This window comes from Trachurus japonicus, chromosome 18 (assembly GCF_045865225.1).
Source record: "Trachurus japonicus isolate A0001 chromosome 18, Traja_1.0".
NCBI lineage: Eukaryota > Metazoa > Chordata > Actinopteri > Carangiformes > Carangidae > Trachurus > Trachurus japonicus.
In genome coordinates, this window is record NC_140924.1 from 31,313,465 (window position 1) to 31,338,380 (window position 24,916).

At 41.7% G+C, this 24,916-nt stretch overlaps 1 protein-coding gene across 24 annotated transcripts in view; it reads right to left on the reverse strand.

Annotated features, from left to right (window-relative positions):
* The window catches only part of ptprda (protein tyrosine phosphatase receptor type Da), a 365,455-nt gene that overhangs the window by 73,378 nt on the left and 267,161 nt on the right, over nt 1-24,916 (reverse strand). For 23 of the 24 annotated variants that reach the window (XM_085806361.1, XM_085806355.1, XM_085806357.1 and 20 more), the window contains 2 exons: nt 6,104-6,249; nt 3,972-4,113 (listed from right to left, as the gene is read on the reverse strand). In XM_085806361.1, the coding sequence (XP_085662487.1) occupies nt 3,972-4,113; nt 6,104-6,249 (288 nt within the window). Of the gene's footprint in view, nt 1-3,971; nt 4,114-6,100; nt 6,250-24,916 lie in introns of all 24 variants that reach the window. The other variant, XM_085806345.1, reaches the window with a different exon arrangement.

Below are 24,916 nucleotides of genomic sequence, written 5' to 3' on the forward strand. Positions count from 1 at the left end.
TGAGTGTTCCATGTGGCAGCCCAGGTCTTGCCATTTATAAAGCGCCGGCCAGTAAACCAGAGAATTGTATGGTAGCTGCCGGCCCCCTACTCTCCTTTTTCGCAAGCCACTGATCACAAGCACAGTAATTTTACAATGGTCACTTGCTTCATCCCCACTGCATCCCTTGCTCCGCCAGTCCGAGACAGCTGACACAGCGTTTATCTTCCAAGGCAATTTGAGCACACGGACCAGCTTTTGTTCATCGCTCTCTCTGCTCTTGTTAAAAGGAAGGCATTACATATTTAGAAAATGGTACAGAAGAAGGACACAGATGACAGTGGGTAGGATTAAGCATTCAATTTTGAGTTTTTTTTTTTTTTTTAATCAGTTATTCCACACTTTTCTGTAGGATTTTGCTATGCAGGCAGCTCCCTGCAGTTAACGTTGACCTGTATTTCATGGACATGAGTTCACTCGGCTTAGAATATAAATTAAGCAGCTGTGGAAACTATTTTTCTCATAACAGTGACAAAGAGCCGAGTGCATACATTGTCTATGAAAAATTACTTATCATGTAGCAGCTCTTTCATTGTATGTGGAAAGATCTGTCTCGGCTACACGGCTTTGACCGTGCCACTGCACCATTCCATACAAATGGAAATGATGCATTCTGTTTTTCCGTCACAGGAGAGTGGCTTCCCATTTTCCACTCCCACTGTCAAGTTGTGCACAGCTGCATAAGTTTGCACGCTTGTGTGTGGGGCACAGGAAATGGCTGTTGACAGCATAATGGGAGTATGAGGATGCAATATAAATCCTTAATCATGCCTGAATCATGAACTGCAGCACTCAAATGCACACATCATTCTGCTGCAAATAACTTTTCTGGCAGAGAGTCTGGACCCCAGCTTGTTTTGGCTGTATTTTCAGACATTTTTATTCTAAAAAATGGCCAAATGGTGTAAAGATTTCCCACTGTACTTGCATTATTTCTGACAGAAGCACATTGATACATTAGATCAAAAACGACTTCACTGAAATCATATTTAGCCATGACACCCAAAATGTGCTGTTTCTTCATTTTAATCTTCTTAACTCCTTCCTGTCTTTCTCAATCACCAGGCAAATAGAGACAACCCTTATTCAGAGACATGTTGTGTCTGAGCCAGATTGTCTCCTAGTTACAGGACCAATGTATAGGATTTATGGGGATCTGTTGGCAGAAATAGAATTTGAGATCCATATTTATCCTGTGTTATAGTGTAGAATCACCTTTAACTACATGTACTATTTGTGTTTTTTGTAGGCTTTAAATAAGCCCTTCATATCTACACATAGAGCTCACCATGGTAGACTGGACAGACCAACCACTGCCAGATGCCACTAAATTCAATGCACTGGTTCTACTGGACCAAAACAAAGGATGCAAAAAGAAAAAAGAAAAAGTGAAATAGAAAAACCTGTACCTCATGTCATGGCTTGGCAGATTTGACTTGGAACATCATTACGTTTCAGGATTCGCCTTTCATGCAAATTGCTTCTCTAAGCCTGGAAGTTCATTACTAATGGTGCTTCCCATCAAGTTGGAGGCACATCCGAATACTAATATCCCCCAGTACTTTGGATTTGTCACCTCGAGTCCCCTCTCCTCGTAGCATGGCAATTACAACAATGTGCTTTTCCTTCATGGAATTAGGCATCACTCCCTGTGGCGAGCTTCCCACAACAGATGCTTTGCAGTCGTTTCCACAGACCATTGGAGCCTAAATGAACTAAACGAACAGACACTTTATATGTATTAGGCCTGGTGTAGTAGTACGTATCTTTGTTTTCTTATTTATTTATCTCTCTGATCCCGCATTAGACATTTGTGTGCAAGTTTTGGTTTTCTCCACTAAAAGAGCCAAAGATGGAGAGAAATCAATTTTGTTGCTCACAATGACAGATCAAGGTGCACTATGATGAGTAGCAAAGCAGCAACTGTAGTCATTGTACTGTATTGTAGGTATTTTTTGGTCTCTTAAATAATATATAATGCATCGTTGAGGTAACCTGGTGTAACCCTACCAAGCTCATACAGGTCTCTAGTGTGACAGTGCAGTGTTCCTGTTTGCTCCCCACTTCCTGGGAGTCAAATACGTCCTTGTCTCTGGGAAGGGAGGAAATTGATTTGACTGCATTATGTTGTCTACAACAACTACAAGTTATAACCTCTAGTGCAAAGACCTGAATTGTGAACTCAAATTATAGTTATATTTTATTTTACCACAATAATCCTTGATACCTTTGTTAGTGGCATAGTTTTCTTTGTATTTATGTTTCTATATTTTATGTGTAGCTGCTATTAAAGCTGTGCATAAAATATTTTCTTGCTAAGACTAACCAGACACCAGGTGTCTAGCAAATGCAAATGCTCAGACTGGGTATAGGTTGCATCCCTACAGTGTCATAGCAAGTGGTGATAGATGCTACTGCAAACAACCTATGGTTATTTACAAATCTCGCAGATTATTGCCGAAATCATTCACAAAGCCAATATTTTTGGTTTTTGTGCTTCCACAGAAGGCAATGCGACATCAGGGAGCACACCTTTAATATCACCAAAGCTGAAAAAGAAAAGCTTATTCAATTTTTTTTTTGGTCCGTAATAGGCCCCTACTCACCTTCAATACATTGATGGGAAAGGAGAGTGAGCAGAAGAGCAAAATGGAAATGGTAATAAACATGCTAATGCTAGGCCGTGGAGCCGGGAAGAGCAGCTTCTTCCCGTCCCTCAGCTATCTGTGTGTGTGTGTGTGTGAGGGGAAAAAAACAGAGATAGAGCGAGAGCGAAAGGAAAGACGAAATGTGCACAATATTGCATGTGAGAGCACACACACAAATACACACACTTTGTGCTTCAGAGTAAACAGGAGAGAGCTGCATGTGAACGTGCCACCTTTCTCTTTCAATCGGCCCCTGGAGACAGTGCAAAGGGCCTTTTGTTGGCTCATTGGTGAGATAAGAAGCAGGGGAGGAGGGGTTTCACAGTCTCGCAGAGCCAGCTTTTTTTCTATAGGATGGAAGCACCCCTCTCAATAGGAACTCATTTGCCATGTTGTGTAATTGTGGTACATAATGGAGCACACCTCATTCAGGCAGCCCAAGGCTTTTTTTCTAAAGCCATTTTCTCTTTTCACAGCCAAACAAGTCATGTTTTAGAGAGATATTATGCAGCCTTTTGAGCTCAGGGCCGCCACATATTTGCTTCAGAATGGAATGTTGTGTGTAATCAAGATAAAATTTTTGCTCAGTGCTTATTATAAAAGAGCCACTGTCAACCAACTTGATATTTGTCATTTGACTTTTATTCTCTCTGCTTGCTGGAAGTAAACAAAGTGGCTGACCTTTCCCGCCTGGATTGTTAAATGTGTGTGCAGAGGAGTGCTGGGTATTAACAGCCACTGGTCACTGAGAGATACCGGCCTTGAAGCAACCTGAGACCAGAATACTAGCATAAACAATATACTGTATGCCTGTTAATCACAATGAGCATCCGCTGCTTTATTTTCTACATGGTCAAACGGATATCAAAGCTGAAGTGCAGAGATGAAAAATGACTGATTTGAAAATTATTGCCGAGCTTTTCCATTAAACCACCGCAGGCTAGGAATAGATGGCTATTTGCATAATTTAACTGGCATCTTAATTATTGTGTCAGGAATCTGCATGCAAATGACTTAAGTCACTTAGAAATGGAAACTTACTTGGCTAAATGGCTAATGGACTAAATCTTATCAAGTTATAGAATACACAACGTGACTGTAACCAGAGTCTCTAATTGGGTTTGACTGTGTGGTGTGACAGTGAGAAACAGAAAAAGAAAAGAGGACAGGACAGACATAAAACAAGTAAATGCAAGCTTACCTGGTTAGCTGGGAGAAAAAGGGCATGTTAGTGGTGTGTGTGTTTGTTTTCTTTCTGGGGGGGGGTTGCTGAGAAGGACCTACCACGTAAAACAGTGAGTCTGGTGGTAGCGCTCGTCTCTCCAACACTGTTGGAGGCGACGCATTCATATATGGCTTCGTCTCGTGGCGTGCGTAATGGCTGAATTCTTAGCACTGAACCAGAGCCGTCATCGAACTCAATCACCTGCAGGTGCGAGAGACAGGATATGTTAAAGGAGATTTTTTTGTTCACAATGGGGGAGGGACCTTCTGCAGAAATTAAAGAACAAACAGACATAAAGAACAAAACTACTGAAGACATTTGGCTAAGGACACTGATGGTGACTGACACAAGGTGCTTCCTATGACATAAACAGACGTTGCTGCCTACCTTGCATTGAGCCCTAGTGATTTTGTGTGGATTTGTGAATATTGTGGCTATGTACTGTACAAGTGCATCAGGATCTGTGCATTATTTAGATAACATGGAAGTGGTTAGCAAATTGGTTTGTTTTACTGTTATATCTTATTTGCTGTAGGTATGTATTACAGTAGATCCATTTTGTCATGTGCTCACATGTATGGACTAGATCTGATGTGTAATTTAACGTTGTGCATTATTTGGTACAATAATTGATGCGGCTGACTAACTTTAAGAATGGGGAAGGTTATTAGAAAGCTTTTGTTTGGATATAGGCCTGAGGAGTAAATTTAAAATATCAATATGTCCCACTCTTAAAGTTAACACTCTATCTCTTGAAAAATGCATCACACTGGATTGTGTCAATGGGACAGAAACAAGCACAAACAGTTAAAAGTGGCTTGATAAAAACGGTTACGGACAGTTGTACCATGGAGTGAGATAGTGGTACAAAAGACAGGACCGACTGTATTGGATGAACGACACATAAAATGCTCACAAACAGGTGTTTGTTGTAGCTTATTCAGCTATTTTTTGCATGCTACATATTGTATACTCACTGAGTTTAGAAAGCCCTGTGTCATAACTCAATGTCTTTTAAGCATAGAGGTAGATTGCAATAAAGATAGGCCTGAGACCTCTGCTTCACACACATACTCCTACACACCACCACACACACACACACACATACATACACACACACACAATCACACAGAGGCCTACAGGTACCAACATTTTTAAACTTCACAATATATCTGTGCACGTGTTAGTTGACAATTAACTTTCATTTGCATTGGCCGAGCTACAGCGGCGTTGGCATTCAAGCTGACAGCAGGTGATGAAAAAACAGCCTCCTTTCTTAGCCAGATCTGAAGAGCGAATTAGAAAGGAAGTTGCGAGCGTTTGAAAAGGAAATGGGTTTTTGTTAGAAGATGAGGCTGCAGTACGTGATTGGATGGGTGTGGAATGGTGGCAGCCCAGAAAGCCCAGTGAGGCAACGAAACAAATTAAAATTAGTGTGTTAGCATTCAGCACATCGTGCAATGCAAACGCGATGAACTCTGATAAGATTAGATTTCTGTGGGCATGAGACGCAAATAAGTAGGCGGGAAGAGGTCTCCAAGCTCTGTTAAGCCATTGCCACTGTGCAGTAGCAAGCAAAATATGGCATCTAGAGCAGAGCAAAAAAGAAAAAAAAAAAGAAAAAGTGACACCATTATGGTCCCGAGGAGTGACACAGAAATTAATAGAAATCTTATCAGTGTTCTGCGATGATGTTATTTCTCATGGGTATTGAGCCCAAGTGCAGATTAAAGCTGACCAGAAATCAAAGCTTCAGCCAAAATAAGGAGGGTAGGACATGCATTTAGATAAAGATGCCACGACGCAAAAGGATATTTCGAAGTGAAAGTGCTACTTCCCCCTTCACTTTGCATAAAGCTGGCAAATGTGGCATGATGCTAATGTAGGTATCTGGGTCACACCACAAGTTGTTTTTTTTTTGTTTTTTTTCCATCCAATTGCTCTCTTCTTGTTTTTTATTTAATTACAAATCTGTCCTCCAATCTTTTGTGTACTTGCTCATTAAAACTCATGCATGTTTAAAAGGCTGGCCAGCATGATTATTAGAGCCTGCTAATGCATGGTGGCATGTCAGGGCGAAAAGCAAGTGAGCGAGGCTTGGCGCGATGGATTATGTGCAAGCGGAGCCAAAAGCAGTGCTGAGCATTCTCATTTTGTCGAGCATTTTACATCAGAACAATAGACCTAATACCTCAAATCTCTGGTTGCTGACTTTCTTCCCCTTCTTGTTCCACACAATCTTCGGCCGTGGATCTCCTGTAGCTTGGCAGATGAAGGACGCCACGCCTCCTTGCACGCCTGTTTGGTCATTGGGGGTTCTTAAAAACTTTGGTGGTGCTGGAGAGAGACAGAAACAGAACAAAAGATAACAAAAATAGTTAGCGAGCAAGCTAAGCATTACAGACAGAGCAATTAATCTCTCTTATCAAGCCACACGGCACAAAGTAACAAAGTTGCAGATTTCAGCATGTGGCCGTTAAGAGGATTGTCTTTGGAGGTCAAGACAAGAGAGATTGTACTGACTTTATTGTGCGAGTGGAAACAGTTGATCAGTGGCTGAGATCAGAAGTAAAAGGACAGAGGTCTTGGGAGCAAAATGTACAAAGCATTTTATCTTGACCCTGGAAGTCTCAAATCTCCTCTGAATGATATTCAGTGATAAACAGGCTGCCTCTCAGGAAGAATTTGCTCTGGCAGATTTGTTGGGTCTTTGTGGTTTGAAAGATGAGGTGAAGGTCAATCGTTGGAGAACAGACATGAGATGATATGCTTGATGTTTAATTTGTTCTGATATGTGGCAAGCTTGGTTTTGGGTGTGAGTTTTTTAGACTGTAGCGGTTCGGTCATTGATGCAAACTTCTTTTTCTTTTCAGTTCAGTTTCAGAGACAGTTTTTCGGTTCAGTGGGAGACAACACTAATCTTCAGAAAACCAACAATCGGAGCGGTGGCTGTGCCCCGCGCAAATGGGACACGCACCTGATAAGGTCCTTGCAATGCTCTGATTGGCGATGTAAGCATTCTGTTGCTCCTAATTGGTCCCTCAATTCAGCACAACAAGTCAAGTGTAAAGGCAGCGAGGATAAAAATGCTAAAAATGCAGGGGAGTGAAGGTGAGGGAATAGCAGAGTGGAACAGTGTTTGCTTTGTGTGGATGGCGTGGACATCCCCTTCTACACTGCACAATAGCATTTGTTCAGGCTCTGATCTCCATATCAGTGAAGAACGCTGCATCCCCGTTCCTGCAGTTTGATTTTTAGAGAAACAGTCTGTTAACCAAAATGACTGCTCGCTTTAATTCGGCCATTACAAAAATTCTGTTTTTTAACTTTAAAGAGATAGTTCACCCAAAATTCAAATTTCACTCATTATCTACTCACCCTCATGTCGACTAAGAGCTGTGAGAATTTTCAGAGTCCTCCGTGCCTTCTCTGAGTTACGGGGGGGTCCGCGCAGCAGTATTTGTCCATATAATGGTTGTCAATGGATACCAACTTTCTTTGTCCAAAAAGACACACCAAAAAACATCCAAATATCTCCATAGTGCTCGTCTGTAATGTCCCTCTTGTATTGAAGCCCCAACATGAGAAATTGTTCCGCCGGTCAGTGCAAATCACGCGAGATTTGCACTGACACAGGAAGAGCAGTGAATCGAGACACTGGGAGCTTCCGCTACAAACAAGCTTAAAATATAGACTTATTTAATTTTTTTTCGGAACAATTTCTCATGTCGGGGCTTCAATACAAGAGGGACATTACACACGAGCAGTATGGAGGTATTTGGATGTTTTTTGGTGTGTCTTTTTGGGCAAAGAAAGTTGGTATCCATTGACAGCCATTATATGAACAAATACTGCTGTGCGGACCCCTCGTAACTCAGAGACGGAACAGAGGACTCTGAAAATTCTCACAGCTCTTAGTTGACATGAGGGTGAGTAGATAATGAGTAAAATTTGAATTTTGGGTGAACTATCCCTTTAACTCATTTGCCTAAAAATCAAATGATCACATAAATGCGATTCGTAATCAAAGGAAAGTGTCTCTCCCTGATGATAGTTTGATTGTGAGATTTACATTCCGGTTTTATCGTGATGATCAAGGCTTATAATTTCAGTAGCAATAATGTCATTTGCTAAGTTCGACCCCCTAGTGTTTCCCTCTGAAGCTTGAGTGCCAGCTTCAGTGGGAGGTGTAGCTCCATCTGTCCCCCTGTGGAGCAACTGTTTGCCTTTTATCAATCACTTCAGCAGGCCATTAGTGGCCACACAGCTGCGGTAATGCTACCCATCTGAATCACCTCATCTGTGTGTGTGAGAATGTGCGATTGTGCTTGTTCGCGTGCCTGACCCCCCCACCCCTCCCCTGCACTCCCCCCTCGCAGATTGTGGCGCCCAGCAGCAGTGGCGGCGGCAGCGGCGGCAGCAGCAGAGAGGGACAAATTAACCTGCAGGATTGGTGGAGAGGTGACATAAGATGTGTGGTCAGCAATCAAAAGGGCCAACAGATAACAGGCAAGCAGCTGGGCTTCCACTGGGCAAATGAGTCTGGGAAATCACCTGATTGCCTCATGACATGCACACGGTCTTGAGCGCACACACACATTAACAAACAGACACACACACACACACGCTTCTGCTAGAATCTCTCTCTCATTCACCGTCTGACAGCTCCGACAGGTGGGCAGCAGAGTTGACACTGTGTAATTTGTACACGGCAAAAAGCACCATTATATCTGCATTTGCGCCTTATCTCATTGACTCGGCTTGGGTGTGGTACACATTGGCATCCAGCCAAGAGGGTGCTGATGGGTAATTGATATGCTATTGGGGCTGTTTTCGCTCCGGGGCCATCCATTACGGCTCAGTGCGTCTCCCCGCGCCGGCTGTGATAGACTGCTACGACATGTACGGCAGATCAGCACTGGAGGTGAGGGGAAGGAGGTGAATTGGGAGGGGCGGCGGGGTGGGGATTCATCGCACAATGTGGAGTGATTGAGGCGTGACATGGAGGTAATGGTGTTTTCACAGACATGGCCGCTGATATCACCATCATACCCCCATTTTAGGTCCGCCACTGACAAACATCCATTTTGGTCGACTCCTTGGATGGCTTCAGGTCGACAGAGACTGATTGAAACCTTGAGTTTGTCTGAACAATGACACGTCTCGCGCCTTGACAACAACCAAAAAGATACAGTCCATGAACAAACATCACACAAACATCGTACAATCTAATTCGCTACAAAGACCCTGTGATTTGTGTTGGCAAATCCACCAAAGTCTTTGTCTATACGGCATCATACCATCCCAATAGTAAATTGTTTGTCTAATTGGGAGTTGTTTGCCCCTTGGCCATATTATTTTTCTGATAAAAAATATTTATACTTATTAACATGGAAGTAGAGTTACAGTGTGTGGACAAATCATACTCACTGAATCTAAACCAGCCATTAAAAGCTCTTGTTACCTTTGCGGCATGCTGCATCTCCTTTGAGAGGTAACCATAATCTGCATGAATTAATACAGTGGCTAGGCACCTCTTAATCCACCGCTAAGCTGTTGCCAGAAAACAAATGAGAAGTGTAAAGCCAGTCACAAGCTAAAAGGTTAGTGACATGGGCCTGTGCCTGCTCTCCCTTGAGGTCATTATGTAACCTTCTTCTCTTTGCTGCACTGTAAAGGAGGAAGCTCTTCATAGCATCCCACTGCTCTGTTTTACATGGATCAATGCTATGCTGATAATTGGCTGGCTGAAAGCCTTTACTGTTCTCTAGAACACCCATGTCCACGGGGATGAGGGGGCAGACTGTAAGTGTATATTTCTTAATGGATAGATATAAATGGAAATTGGAAGTCTTCAACCATGTGGGTGGTACAAAAACTGATCTTGAAAGTTTTGCAGTTGCTGCTTCTGTATACTGTCCTCATCACTTAGAGTTCTATTCTCATTTAAGAACTCACATTAAGTTGTTGGAAGCCATTACCACACTGGGTCAGTAAGGTTGTGTTCCTTTTCACCCTAAGTCTAGGCTTAGAAATATCTGTGCAACAGAGTACTGGTCTGTGATCAACCCCTTTTGATTGAAGTCGTTCTGCTACTTAGCTGATTTTGTAAACGGCATCAAGATGGTAAAAAGTTTGTTGACTTGTACTGAAAAGGAAAAATGCAATTGATCTCTAGAGACATTTCCATTACTTATGTCAAAGACTAGAAATGTCCAAAACAAAGGCAGTTATACCAGACCAAAGAGGAGGGGGCAATGGCTGGTGGCCTCCACACTGCTGTGCAACATTGGGCTTCAGTGAAGCTGCTGTGGCCAAGCTCTGTTTGAAGATGTAGCATCATGACACACACTTACATAACAAGCTTCAAGATTCTGACCTTGACTTTGCAGGCAAGGCCCATGTTTTTGTATTTGTTGGGTTGAACTATCAGAGAACTACAGTAAAAGCCTCTGCTCTGTAGAGAGTGATGTTTGATACCTGTTGCAGAGACGGTATAGTCAAGTGGACTCCATGTAACTGGATGCTGGAGCTAATGATATCAAATTTTTCTCTCGTGATGCAGAACTCAAAGGACGGTTGGGTTCAGAGCATCTTCCGGATCTGCATTCATTACAAGTTTGTTTGATATTGGCTTAACTCACAGCCAAACATTGCATTTAAAAACTGTCCTCAAGGAGATCAGAGTCTTGGTTTCATTCATAATGGCCAAAACATTTCAAGTCATCAGGACTCTGCCATAGACTAAAGTTTGATCTGCCAAGCCATTAAAGAGTATGAATCAAAGAGTGGAGAGAGGAACATTAATAAACCGACTTTCAGTTGGAACCTCTATTCGGCACAGACACCAGTCCAAGATGGCTCGGTTTTCACAATTATACTGACTGACATATTCAATTTCATTTGCATGAAAGGGGCCATTTCCTCTCTGAATCTTTAACTTGCAGGGTGAGGTGGGGTTGTGGAGGGCGATAATTAATCCTAACACATTGGGTGTCACTCTGCAAATACCCTGCTCCATTTTGGACATACGGGTGGAAGAAAAGAGCATTTAAAGATGCCATTAACCTCATTCAACATCTTTAAGCCCCAGCATATCAATTCTATAATATTGATGAATTGTCACAATGGCAGCAACTGGCACAAATTGGACTGAAAGGAGTGGCTAATGTTGGGAGAGGGCAAAAGTCTAGTGTAGTGTATGTGCCTAGGATATTTGACTTTATGGAAAGTCTGAAAGTCCATTGCAGAAATATCATTATCATAGTATTTGAATAAATAAAGGTACAGAGATATGGTTTTGTTGGTGAGTGTGAATGCTGTTGTGTATGTGCCATTTCAAAAGCAACACCCTCTCTATGGATTAATTAACTGTCTATACACTGTTTAGAAACATCTGACCCCATGCCAAAAAGAAAACAGACTGTAGTTCTGCAAACACACAAACACAGCGATAAACAATGCGAAAAAAAATATGAGTGGGAAAAAAACTGAGAGAAGATAAACCACACATACCAATCAATGGAACAAACATGAGCATGAACCATTTTCTTGGGGCACTACACAGCTCTCTATCTGCAGCATTATGATAAAAAATTGTCTTTTGTAATGCAGTGGAAACAAACTCCACATTGTATGTGCTCACAAAGGGTCTAGGCAGAAAGAAAGAAAAGGAATTGGAGCTTAATTAGAACTGTTGGCTGATTTGCATTGCATGCTCATCGGTAATCTTGCCTTAAATGGAAACTGAAATTCTTATTGCAATTAGTGATTACTTGAAAAGGGATATGGCCCCCGAATGATTGTTAATTACTGGATCAGGAATAGTACATTAATTCACTGCAGAGGTTTTAATGCAGTGCAATGATGGGGACCCGCTCTTCCATCAATATTGTGCTGCTTGTCACACATAATGAAGTTCATAATACAAGCCTTCTCCCACACTGCTCCCCCTTCCCAACTGCTTAAATGTGCTCTCTAAGCAAAATTCATAAGTCATTATGTAAAACTAATTCAATAGAATATACAAGAATGCAGCTTAATGACACATTAATACTGAGACTGCATATGGATAGTAGGGCTGCAGGTCCATTTTATGATAGGGTCAGGGTCTCTTATTTGGCTCATAAGCCGCAGAGAGTCTCCCTTGAATAAATAAATGCATTTCATCACTTAACAGCATTGCTTCAAAGGCAGGAAAACTACAGCACACATTATAATACACAACTCACCAGTGTATTCTCCTTGCCAAATATTCTGCCCAATGACTAAGGTTGCAGAAATCATATTCCAAAGGGACTTTCTTAGCCCCAGTCAGTGTGTATTACTCATGCTCAGTGGCACTGCAATGCAAGGGCTGAGCTTCTGGCTATGGCTCTGTAGGAGTTAGGCCACTTTTGCACAGACAACAGCAACAGCTTCAAAAAGAATGGTTAATGCTCCCGTCCCACATTCAACACGCTGACAGATTCCCTGACAAGACGGGAGGATGGAGAGGAAAAGGCTCCAGAGGTGCACGAGTACAACCTATCATGCACATGAGCATGCACGCTCAGACACACGGTCTCCCGGGTGTTAGAATATTCTCGCTGGATACGGGAACATTGCAAATGGGTGAACAACATTAATAAATTGAAGAGTGTGGGACAATAGAAAATTCTGGAAGGTTCTATTAAATAAATATAAAGGGTTATTTATGGAACTGTGCTGAGCTTCTTAGCCTGTGTTTCATGGGATAAGATGGAAGCTGAAAGGCTTCCTTATTCAATTATCATTGTAGATTCATAAAGGCAGAAACCTTTCAGTTCTCCAATGACAGCTACATCAGTGATGTGGTCTCTTCAGTGGTTTATTACAATGTTTGCAGAGGAAAATTTGTCCCTTCTCTACCTCTATCTCTCTCTCTCGACTAGACGCACACACGTACATAGACACACACACACACACACATACACACATACACTGCCATCTCCCACGAGACACATTAGCGAGGTAGAAGGATCCAGTTTGTCACTTAATAAAACGGCCCACTCAAACAGATGGCTTTGTTCAAACGGCCCCCAACGCTTTAAAAGCTGGAACTGAATCGTTGCTGTGGCAAATCAGACACATGAAAGCCCACCTCCCTTTGCGGTGGAAACCAAACAGAAGGAAACATATAAATATTGAATTGCGCCACTGTCGGCGCAAGACTGTGCGCCCGAGGGTAAAGAAAAGAAAAAAGACTGAGAGGAGGGGGGAGCGAGGTGGAAAAGACTAGACCCTCCTGTCGGAAATTCTGAACATCTGGGCTGAGGTTGTCAAACGCTGATGCAAAATAATACAGAGGCTTCACTTTCAATAAGACTTCATTTTCATCTCCTCTCATTCATTACGTGTTCATTTGTGTATGAATACACAAATCTGGAGCCAATTCGTGTGTGACCATTTGAGGAAAAAACAGTCAAGCAAGAAGTATGAAATTTGGATTTGTTTGTCTTGTTTGTTTTTCCTCCAACGTCTGGAAAAAAGAAAGAACACAGATAAGTAATTCTAATTGTGCAGGCTTACTCTGTTTGGTAGTCAGCGCAGTCTATTTGCAAAAAGTTAATTATCTGATAGGATAGGCAGTGGCAGCCACTAACACAGAAAGCCATTCGTTCATTCTGTTATCCACTCAGCAATGGAACGATTTATTAAATGGCAGAGCTGCAGCAAAATGGCCAGTAGTTATCACGCTGGGGCTGCACAGACTTGAAAAGATGTTAAAAATGGCAGAAGTGATAAACAGTCTTTGGCCATGTCAGCTTACCGCCAATGTAATGTCATGTGTAGATACTAACAGAGCATGATTCCGTATGATTCTCATGCTTCTGCCGCACATGTGACGTTCATGTTACGTGAGATTGATAAGGAAATATCACCATGACAGCACGTGCAGATGACAATCTCCAAAGCTGCCAGCTTTCCACTACATTTATTATAAATCAAAAGATATGGATGGGAAAAGTGGAATGGAAAATCAAATAAGCAACATATTCAACTTGCCCTATTCACTATGCTCAGGCCTGTCCTATTTCTTTACAGCATAAACTTCACATAATTGTCTTTGCCCTCAACCACGGAGCGGAAAAGCTTGCCTCATATTTGTCTCTGTAGGAGCAGAGATGGATTATGTAGCAAATCATTCCAGGGATTCGACATTGTATATTTAAACAGACTCTAATTTTATGGATAAGTAGTGCCAAGCCATTTCCTATAGATGCCAGTTGTCAGGCCATAAGAAGTGACACTTTCCCTGCACTGTTTTCTCAGGCGCTTACAGGCAAACTAGCTCATGCTCCAGCAATCCTGCATGATGACAACTGGCTTCCTTTCAGCGGCTCAGATATCCTGCAAATGTTCCTAAGTTCAGCAAACCAGGTTACACCTAAATCGAGCTTTTTGGGGGGAAAAAATAAGTGGGCCTTCCACGTCTACTGTACATTCAGACATCAAAATTAAAACACAGTTTGCCAGAACCTCAGAAAGAGGAATTTCTCGGCACAGTTCTCATTGCCACTAGCTGTAGTCATGGCTATCCTCAAAACAAAATCCCATTACAAAGAATATGCAAGGGAGGTACCTCACTCAAGGACCAAAGTGACCTTTCACAGACCACAAATTTTATGCAGCAGTGAAGGAAAGTATTGCATATAAAAGAGATGAAGAAAAATGGTAGTAATTGAAACATTTTTTCAGTAGAAATCACCTTTTCCTTTTTGAAGCCAACAATGAGTGAGAGTAGCTTTGGATCATTCTGGAAACTCTCAATGACACACACATATTCAGAAGATGTGATAAACTGTAAGTATAGTGTTTTTGTGCCTTTTTTTTTAAATGTTATGCATGAAGCTGCTAACTTTAAATGCTTAATAAATAAAACTGAAGCTATACTACTTAATTTCCTAATCACAATGCGTATATGCTGTCGATTCACCATTTGCCAGCTGCTCCCTGGTTAATGTGATTTTATTAAAGTCAAAGTTTCATAAAAACATTAATTAATATGAATTAAATCATTTTTTGTGGTCAAAATATTGCCTCTCAGCTGCTGCATTTGACACAATATAAGTCAAAATGCCACATAATTGTCACCATTAATTACGTTGAAATGATTATTCTTTTTGTCAGTGTTTTAATTACATTTTAATTAGTTTGTTTTACATTAAATGAGTGACATGCAATACTGCAGGATAACGCATTAGCTGTGTATTAGTGGGTTGTTTTTGTCAGCTACACATTATTAATATGTCTCCAACTAAACCACATGCAGTAAATCTAAGTTGAGGTCTTTGAATTCTTAATTGCAAACCCCCGAAGAAAACGGTTCAGTCGGTGTGTGTGGCTATGTCTTTGAAGAGCTACAGATGGGAAACAAATGAGGGCGGGTGGTATCGGGGTCAGGCTGGCGTATGGGGGTTTTCACTTGGAAACAAACAGTGCAGTGTCACCCCAGGAGCAAAAAACAACAACCCTCAGGGGACGTAATTAAAATAATCCAGTGAAATTAAGTGCTTCAGATCACTTTTGAAAGGCTCTTTCTTGATGTGTGTGGATGTGGTGGATGATTCATCAGCAGACGAGTAGAAGTGTAAAGAGGATGACGACGCGTGTGTGTGCCGTCTCTTGTCTGTTTACAGTGTGTGGGTGTTTCTAGCTACAGTACTTGGGCTTTTGAGACACACATTTTTCAGGTGTATTCATTAAATGCATTAACCTCTTTGGAAATGTTCTATAACTTTACAAAGCTGGTTCCAACATCCTTTGTTTAACAAAGACTCAACTTTATATCCAAGTCCCTCTTAATGGTGGTTAATCCAAAAACTATTTAGGCAAGAATACTGTCAAAACTACAGATGGACTACATTATATCTGATTTCTATATCTCGTATACGCAAAAGACAAAAAGTGAAAACAAACAAAAAAGAAGCTTTATACTCAATACGAGTATTAACTTCATGAAAACCTCATGCATAAATAAAAGGCTAGAGCTTCTTGTGATGCATGAATACTATACATTTCCAGCTGTGTTTGTCATGTATGCTATGTATTTCTAGCTGTGTTCCCATCAGCTATTTAATTGAATATTTTGTTATTTCTTAAAGACTGCATGGAAAGAAAAGGGGGTAGATTTCTAAAGACCAGGGTTCTGTTTAGGGTGCAAGGCCGTTGGGGACCGGAGATGTGGCCTCTGGACTGATGGACTTGATTACTCTTCTCTTCTTAGTCCTTTTCACCCCTCGCCAAACTGAGCCTCGGTTGACAGAGCGAGAGGGTACACAAAGGCGTTGGCCTCAAGTGCAAATGTTTGCCAGCAGTAATGGGCTCTAGTCCACTGGGCAAGTGAATGTGTGTGGCACTTATGTGTGTATTAAGTGTATGGATATACGCATCATACCCTACTGACAGCATGTAATTGTGGGTCTAGACAATGCGCTTGTGTATTTATGAGGGGAGCGGGTTGTACTGTTCATAAATTTGCAAGTTAAGGGACAAATTCCCCTATAAAATATAAAGACCTATTGATCTACAATTCCTTTTTCACAGTTGCCTGGATTATTCTAAAAGCACAACTGTGAGTAATGGCTGGGTCTATTGGTTTTTAATGTGGAGTAGTGAAACAGTGAGGGAGAGAGTAAAAAGCCAATGACATTGTCACAAAATGCCACAAGGTACCATTGTCCCTCGGTAAGTAATGACTTCATCCGTTTTCTCACATAGATTAAAGGTTAAATAGTAAGCCGGCACATTGACTCGGCATGATTGTTAACTTCATGAATATTCTACGAAATTAAGTGCACTTAAGCCCATAAAGTGAACACAATGTGACTGATATTTCAACTTAAGGCAAGTCATCCCGATAGGTCGTTGTAACTACTGACAGAGTAGGTGTTATTTGTCATCTGGATTATATCCAGATTAAATCAAATAAGGTTAGACAGTAAAAGTTACAAGTTATGCCCAGAAATCAATTGGACTAAATCCTTCTTCATGTGAGGATCACCTTAATGTGCTGTATGTAGATTAGTTTCTGTGAGGTAAGGTAATCTTATATAGGCCTACCTATCCAAAGTACCTGCATCACTTCAAGATACTTACTGTACTGTAACATCTTGTGTAGTCAGATATTGGCGGATATTAGTGAAGTTTTATCAACATATTTGTCTCTGAATAAGAGTTTTTCTCTAATGCTCTTTTCCTGACCATTTTTATTATAGTAATAATCATACATTGATATAATTATATTGTAACTTCCATGTGTCCCATTTAAAATTATATATTTTCACCACGGGAAAACCATCAGGGAAGTTAAAGCAGATATCAGTGGAATGTTTTTGTTAATATAAGTCCTAAATAGTCCTATTTTCCGTCAGCAATCACTTACATGAAGTATTTCAGCCTAAACACGAGTCTCTCCGTCACTCTGCTCTGCTGTAACCCGAGGAGAAAATTTTCCTTGTGGGATACAAGTGTTATCCAATGAGGGGAGAGAACGGCATGAAGGGCTGTGTGTGCAGCCAAGGGATGCGCGTGAATGTGGTGACGTAGCACGAGGACCAATTGATGCCTGACAAGGGCGGGGGCTGCTAACTCATGGTGCGTTCAAGGAAACTCGTACTTTGTGTTTTTCCTTCCTGTGAAGTCATACCAGTTCGATCTGGTACGAGTTCACGGGTCGGAAGTTACGAGTGGCCGTTATAGGGAACTTTCACAGACAACAGGACGGTAAAAACACGAGCTACGGGTTACCTGGAACGCTACCAAGTCGTAGTTGTGACTTGAAGCTGTAACTTACGGTTTCAAAAGCCTGCCTTGAACACAGCATTAGCCGAAACGGCCGTGCCGCTGTTATCTGCTTTAATACAAAACAGAAAAAGCAACATTATAAACAAAATTCTCTACAATGCCGCAATGATTATTGTTTAAGGCAAAGGGACCTACATGTAAAATCCTGCATCTGTGTAATGATGTGGTAAATAGTAGAGGAATTATGTTTCTAGCAGAGCTCTCCTTGATGTGCTTTTGAAGCAGATACTTTCACTCTGCAGCGTGTAAGGTGAGTCTGCTGTCATTAATCATTCCACAGGTGCAGGGGCATTGTCAGAACCCATACGTCCCTTTGCCATTTCAACCTGAGAGGAAAGTAGAATGGTAGGGAGGCAGTGGGGTGGTGGTGTGGGGTGGAGGGGGGGTTTGGCTGAACACGTCCATAAAAAACAATTTCCCTTCTCCTTCTTCTTCTGCACTGAATTTGTCAGGAGGGGGAACCAAGTCCAGATTAATTAAATTCCATTTTGTGGTCATCTTCGGGTTTTTTTTTTTTCCTCCTTCCATGACTCTTTTCTTTTTCTTTGTGTTGCCTACAGTCCTTACAGCTATCCCGGCACCATTTATCACGTTGCCATCTCGACAGTGCCTTCCCCCTTCCTTGCTGGGAAGCCATTAGAGCATCTCTGCATCGTGGCAGCCAGATTGCATTCCGGTCCCCACTCGCGACATTTATCATCTTTTGTCCTAACTTTTTATCTGCCCCTGCCCTGTGTGAAGCCCTATCTGCAATGCCCACTATAATGAAACTCTGGGAGGTGAAGCTCAAGTAAATAACCTAATTAAACCTAGCAAACAGGGACAAAGGTGAAAAATGCACAAAAGGCCTTTTGTGAGAATGCCAGTGGAGGAACACTCACAGATGGCAGCGAGGAAGTCGAAGCAGTGATGTGGCACAATGCCCATACCACCTTCTCATCTCTGTATTTATAGTACTCCTAGTGGTGCTGTTGTTTTGTCCAAAGATGTCCTCTTTATGTGATTTGGAACAACATAATATGACAGCTTATATTTTTTCCAACAAAGCAATGATTATACATCAAGAAATAAGCAATGTAAAGGAATGAATCCTTGTGTACAAGAGGGAAATATCTCTGTGATAAGACCAAAACACCGAATAATGGACGCAAGAGAAAATCTATCCTTCCTCCTCACTCCTTTTCACTCCTCTCTAATTCTTAAGCAAAAGTAGCGCCGACTCTGATTGGTCTCATTAGGGACAAAATGAAGAATGCCAAGCGTCATAATTATCGACACAGTGCTGCAAACAGTATCTAGTCGATACAGCAAAATGTCAGGAGGGCATTAGTGGCCAATTATTAATCCATATCAAGCTGGGGTGGACAATTTAATTATCACCTAATCGATATTTTCAGATCTTGTACAGATGTAGAGCAGTGACCGGGTGGATAGATCTGCTTTCTGAGAAGCCCTGTGTTGGGTGGGAAATAGGAGGCAGTTGGGAACAGTGCAGGGCTGCAGTAAACAGGAACGTGCTTTTCTGCATGCATGACCAAGGGCACACTCTACGGCTTCCTGAAGTGATGGACACCAGCTCCAGTGTACCTGAATACATTACAGCCAGAATAAAAAGAAGCAGATACTGTACTGTATGTCTAAGCTAAAAAAAGCTTTCTTCTCTCCTGCAGTTGGATGCTCAACAAGCTTTAGTGCCAGTGTGTGGCTGCTTTGACTTTGATTTTTGCTCATTAACTGACTCAAACCCAAATTTTGCTCTCTTGTTGTGACGCTGTCACCAAAAGCGACCTTGACCAAAGGTACGACTCGGTGCTCATTACGGCCCGGTGCTTCTCCAACTTTGTCATTTACTAGCAAGCTTCAAAAAAAAGCCAGTGCATGATGATGCAGGAGTGCTGTATTGATGAAAAGGGGCCCCAGAAAGATGCCATTATTTGTGTGGCTTTTATTAGCAACTTGCCCATAATATTCTATCATTGGCAGTAATATTGCTTACTTTCTGTTGGTACTCTCTCTGTCTTAGATGCAGCCTGAATAATTACTCCCATTGTACCTGAAACAAACTATCTCAAATAATGTCAGTCAAGCCTTTGTGCGAGTGATGAAACAAAATGAATGCTGTGTAACGGGCCCTTGTGGATTTCAAAGACGCCACACAAAGAGGCATGGCAAAACAAAAGTGGCTGTCTTCCACGAGATAGCAGTCATCTTGAGATAAGAATACCCTCTCATGATTCTGTTTTGCTTTTTTGTTTGCTATTATTGTGACTCCCATCTCTGTCCCTGAATCGCTTTAGTCACTATGCATCCAATTGATTACTACTAAGTCGCCTGGACCTGGGTTATTTTCACTGCTTATTGCCTTACAGTCTGTTGCATTGGATTACGATTTTAACAGAAGATTGCATTTTCAGCCCAATTTTTCCCATCCCAGAACACAGTATAGACCTAGATTATTCTTCAATTTCATCTCCAATAATGCTCCAGCTTCCATTTGCCATAACAATAATGAAATCATCATAATAGTGATGAGAACGACACCGCCAGCCAATAGTCAGTCAACCAAAGTGCTTCCCGTTGTGCGCACAAATAAAAACTCACTTAATTCATGCAGCCTCGCGATGTTGACTCGCCACTTTTGATGGAAGTTGGTTGAAGTTAAATTTAATGATTAATACTTTCTAGATAAAAGTTGACATTTTTCATTGTGTGTGACGAGACACGAAAAAAGATCAAAATGTGACATTCAATCCCAAACTGCAATATCTTTAATCTGTTTACCTTTGACTTTCATTACCAAATTTTTAGATCCTTAAAAAAGGGGGTTGAGATCATTTCATAAGATGTCAGGAACTTAATCATATCTGTAGGATTAAAGTTGTAGGCTCCAGGATTACTTTTTGGAAATTATCTTCGAGCTCTGGCAAAAAAAAAAAAAAAGATGAGTTGTGACTAAGCAGTGAAGAAACATAAAAGAAACCCCTGTAACCCATATTAGCTTTGCCTTTCCTTTATTCATATCACCTCATCTGGTTTGAATTCCTTTGAAAGTCAGTCCATCCATTCTTGTAGTTAATCTCCATCTAAGCTCTTTCTCTCCTGTGTTTAAGTGTCTTGTCTATATACCCACTGCTGCTCTGTCAGTGTACCTTAGCATGTTGAGATTGTGTGGCATTTTACACACTGATTTTATTTGTATTCATGTATTCTGATGAATTTATTGATAACTGTGCCTGTCATCTCTTTCATTTGTATACAGTACTAGCACATCACTGAGGCAGACATCAGAGAATACTTATTTTTAGCAGAGGTCAAAGTGGATTTTCCAGACCATCTGATCAGTGGTGCTCTTTGTCAGTAATGGAGAATGAAAGCATATTATTACAGATATGCCATGTTGTCCATCTCTTGGTTCCATTAGATGTTCAGTACTGGAGAACAGTACTATTTTTACACATGCATACCTCTCAGCCTATGGGTTTGTACACAACTGTGCATTGCTCCTCTTGTTAGCATACATGCTGTATGCCTGAGGATCACATACTGTATCACTAGCTGTACGTGGGAGGGTGTAGAATAAGATGGATGTACTAGCATGTTTACACAGGTTTGTGTCCTCTGTCACACATGGAAATGACATTAAATTGCACTGCAGAAAGCTCTTAAATCATAATGATATTACTTTAATCTAGGTGCATATCAAACCAAACACACTGCTTGAGACTGAGATTCAAAATAAATCTGTATTATAAAGGGTGAGAACCTTTTTATGCTTATTTTGATCCAACACTGTGGTGTTACAAACCTAATTTTATTGTGTTTTTATATGCAATGATAATCTATCTATCTATCTATCTATCTATCTATCTATCTATCTATCTATCTATCTATCTATCTATCTATCTATCTATCTATCTATCTATCTATCTATCTATCTATCCATCTATCTATCTATCTATCTATCTATCTATCTATCTATCTATCTATCTATCTATCTATCTATCTATCTATCTATAGAGTGTACAGTAGTGTCCTTATCACCTACAAGTATCTCATCTCATCTCATCTCATCTCATCGTTTAACCAGGCCACTGAGTAGCCCCTTGCACCTCCTAACTGAGTAATGTCTCCTGGGCGTTTCCATTCTCCTCCCACTGGAGTTGGCCTAATTTGACCAAAGATACAAATAAGGCCGTCCCTGTGGGACTTAATGGCAAAACTACAGCTTATCCCTTCCGTGGACATCTCTCCTTGAATAATCACAACGGGGGAAAAGCACAGCCAATTACATTGCTCCGTGTAATGAGAGGCAACAGATCATGCGGTGTGAAATTTCTGTCTTACCCAAGCAGTGGCAGGAGGGAGAGGGAGAGAGTAAAAAAGGAATCTCTGCGAGACTCTCTGATCGTGTGTTATTTTTCCCCCTCTCTGAGGAGCAGGAGGGAAAGAGTAGGAAAATCTTATTTGGAAGGTGTACTTAAAGAAATCCATGTAGGCATAAATCCTGACATCATCAAGTCTACTCAACAGCCTTCTCCCCTCTTTCCCCACGCCTCTGTATGCACTCGCTGCAGCTAACTATCAGACTGAGGGAGAAATAAAAGAGTAGCAGGACTGCAAGAAGAGCGAATGAGATCAAACCTAAGAGGACTAAAGTTTAGTGATGAAACATGCTGGATTGCGTGTTCACCTTCACACCGCCTTTACATAAGATTCAAAGGGATGGAGAGAAACCAGATAAGGTATTTCATTCTGAGGCAAATGACCACTCCACCTCGGATTCTGCTGTCTGACTACATCTCTGCTGCACATTAATTATCTACATTTAACTTGAAATATCCTTCATCACGACTCAAGTGATGGAGGGGATTGTGGTAATTAATTAGTTGATGAGAGAATGATGAATGACATGCAAGATGGCACCAAGGGAGTATTAAACCTAAGGAGAAACAGACTGTTCATGGATGTTATGATGGATGCTGTATAAACACCTTGTAAATGTCCAGGGACCCCTTCGGTAATTGTGTGTGTGTGTGTGTGGGAGAATGCATATCCCATGTACCACAGTGTGATGGGATGGGCACTTAGAGAGCTGCACCATTAGAAACAAGGGCTTGGCTCAGTTTCAACTGGAAAAGCCTATGGGTCTGGCTGTGGCGTGAGAGCACTTTCACCTCTCAACGGAGGCTTTCATTCTCATTTGCCATAACTAATACACCACACTAAAGCTGTGTGTCACAATAAATCTCTGCTCCCTCAAATGGCATGACTCATTTGATGGCACAGAGAAGCCAAAGAGGGAGCCAGCATAAGTTGCAGAGTGTGCGCGAGTAAGTGCACAAGAGAGTGAGTTAATGAGTGAGTGAGCAAGCAAACAAACAAGCGAGAGGGCGGGGTGACGGGGAAGAGTGACAGATGTAGTGTGCGAGCGAGGGTTAGGTGAGAAAGACAGCTCTCCGAAGACGGACTGAGCACTCACTCCATCACTCGGCCCAATGTAAATCAGCTGTGACAAAAGGAGCTTAGGGCGTAAAGATTCCCAATCGGCATCAGCGCTGCAGAGTGCTGTAGGTAAGAAGGTGGGGTTGTAAGCTTTCTGGCTGGGATTGAGAGATTGCCCCAAGGCAACTCCATGGAGATGAATGGTTTAGTCCATTAACCCCAGTGCAGAATCTCAACATACCCCACAGGCACACAAATGTGCTGTGCTGAGATCAGTGCAATGTGTCGCACTCTTAAGACCCCTGGTGTGAGACCAAAGCTCTGGCCCAGGGCCAGGTGTTAACCACACAAGCACACACACACAACCACACACACACACAGACCACCACACAGAAGCATAAATTCAGGGTAGAGAGAATTCAAAAGCACTTTTTCTAATGGAACAGTTATGTATTATAAAAGTGCAGAACAACACATCCCCTCCCTCCAAACACGTCGAGTCAGGAGGCAGGATTCACTCCCTCACACAGAGTGAGGCTTTCAGCAATATCCAGGTGGCTCTTTTATATTCAGGAAGATGATTAATTAATAGAAGAAACAAATAAATCCTGCCGCCGTGCAGGCTCTGTCGTACTGTACATCTGCCTTTCCGCTCTATAGTTTTCAATTCACCGGTTTTGCTTGTGGTACACAGCATACAGACTAGTTCTGGGAGTCAGTGTGTATCTGAGTGAATGCCGTGTGCTTAACATGTATGATATGGTGCTGATACCCACTGTGACTGTAATCATAGGTCTGCTGCACTAAGCAAAATCTTACTCTGCAAAATTGATTAATAAGCCATGAAGGCATTGCAGACAAAGTCATGCTTTACAGTATCTGAACCTGCAGCCAATGACCATTTATTCTGAGCTACCTGTGTGCGGCACGTGCTTAATGAGTCAATCCACAGTAGATAAATCAGCCGCCGCTGCAGGAATGCGCTTGAGACAATTTCCAGTCGCACTGACTTGTATTTTAAATCACAATCCCTGGCCATCCTGTCCGTGTGACATCCCTATAGCTCAGGTACATGCATGTGTATGGTAGATGACGCATAGCCTCGCTCTTTATTGTTCACTGCGGTAAAACATCATCAGTGCTGCATCGCCGTTGCTGCAGCCACGGCATCAATCTATTAATTGCACCGTCACTGTGGCAATGTCATGAAATGAAACACCTGCATTGTTATACAGTTCACTGGCATGGCGTATGGACGCTGATCAGATTTAGTACATATGCCAGCAAGGCTAGAATCATGCCAAGTATAAGCCCAGCAGATGCAAAACAGCTGGCATTGTGCTCAGCTCACCGGCTGATCCCGGCTTCAAAGGCATGCTACAAGGTACCCTTTGTGTGAGAGAGAGGGAGACGGTGTAAGTATAGAAATCTAGTCTGGTGCAGTGTTAACATGGCCCTCTATTGTTTTTTTTTGTTTTTTTGTTTTTTACTGCGCTTTAAACATTCAAACAACAGATAAGAAGGCACCAGGCTGACTGAAATCCATACCAATACACAGTATGATAGATCCAGTCACCTCATGTAGAAGTATTCAAATATATGGATTGAGAGAAAAGGATTCTTGGAATTTTTTGAGTGCCATTCCAGTAAATTTACACTTTGGCTCATATGGCTTCTTTTGTCTTGTCAATATCCCCACTCTGAGATATGAATGACACAGAATGACTAAATTGCC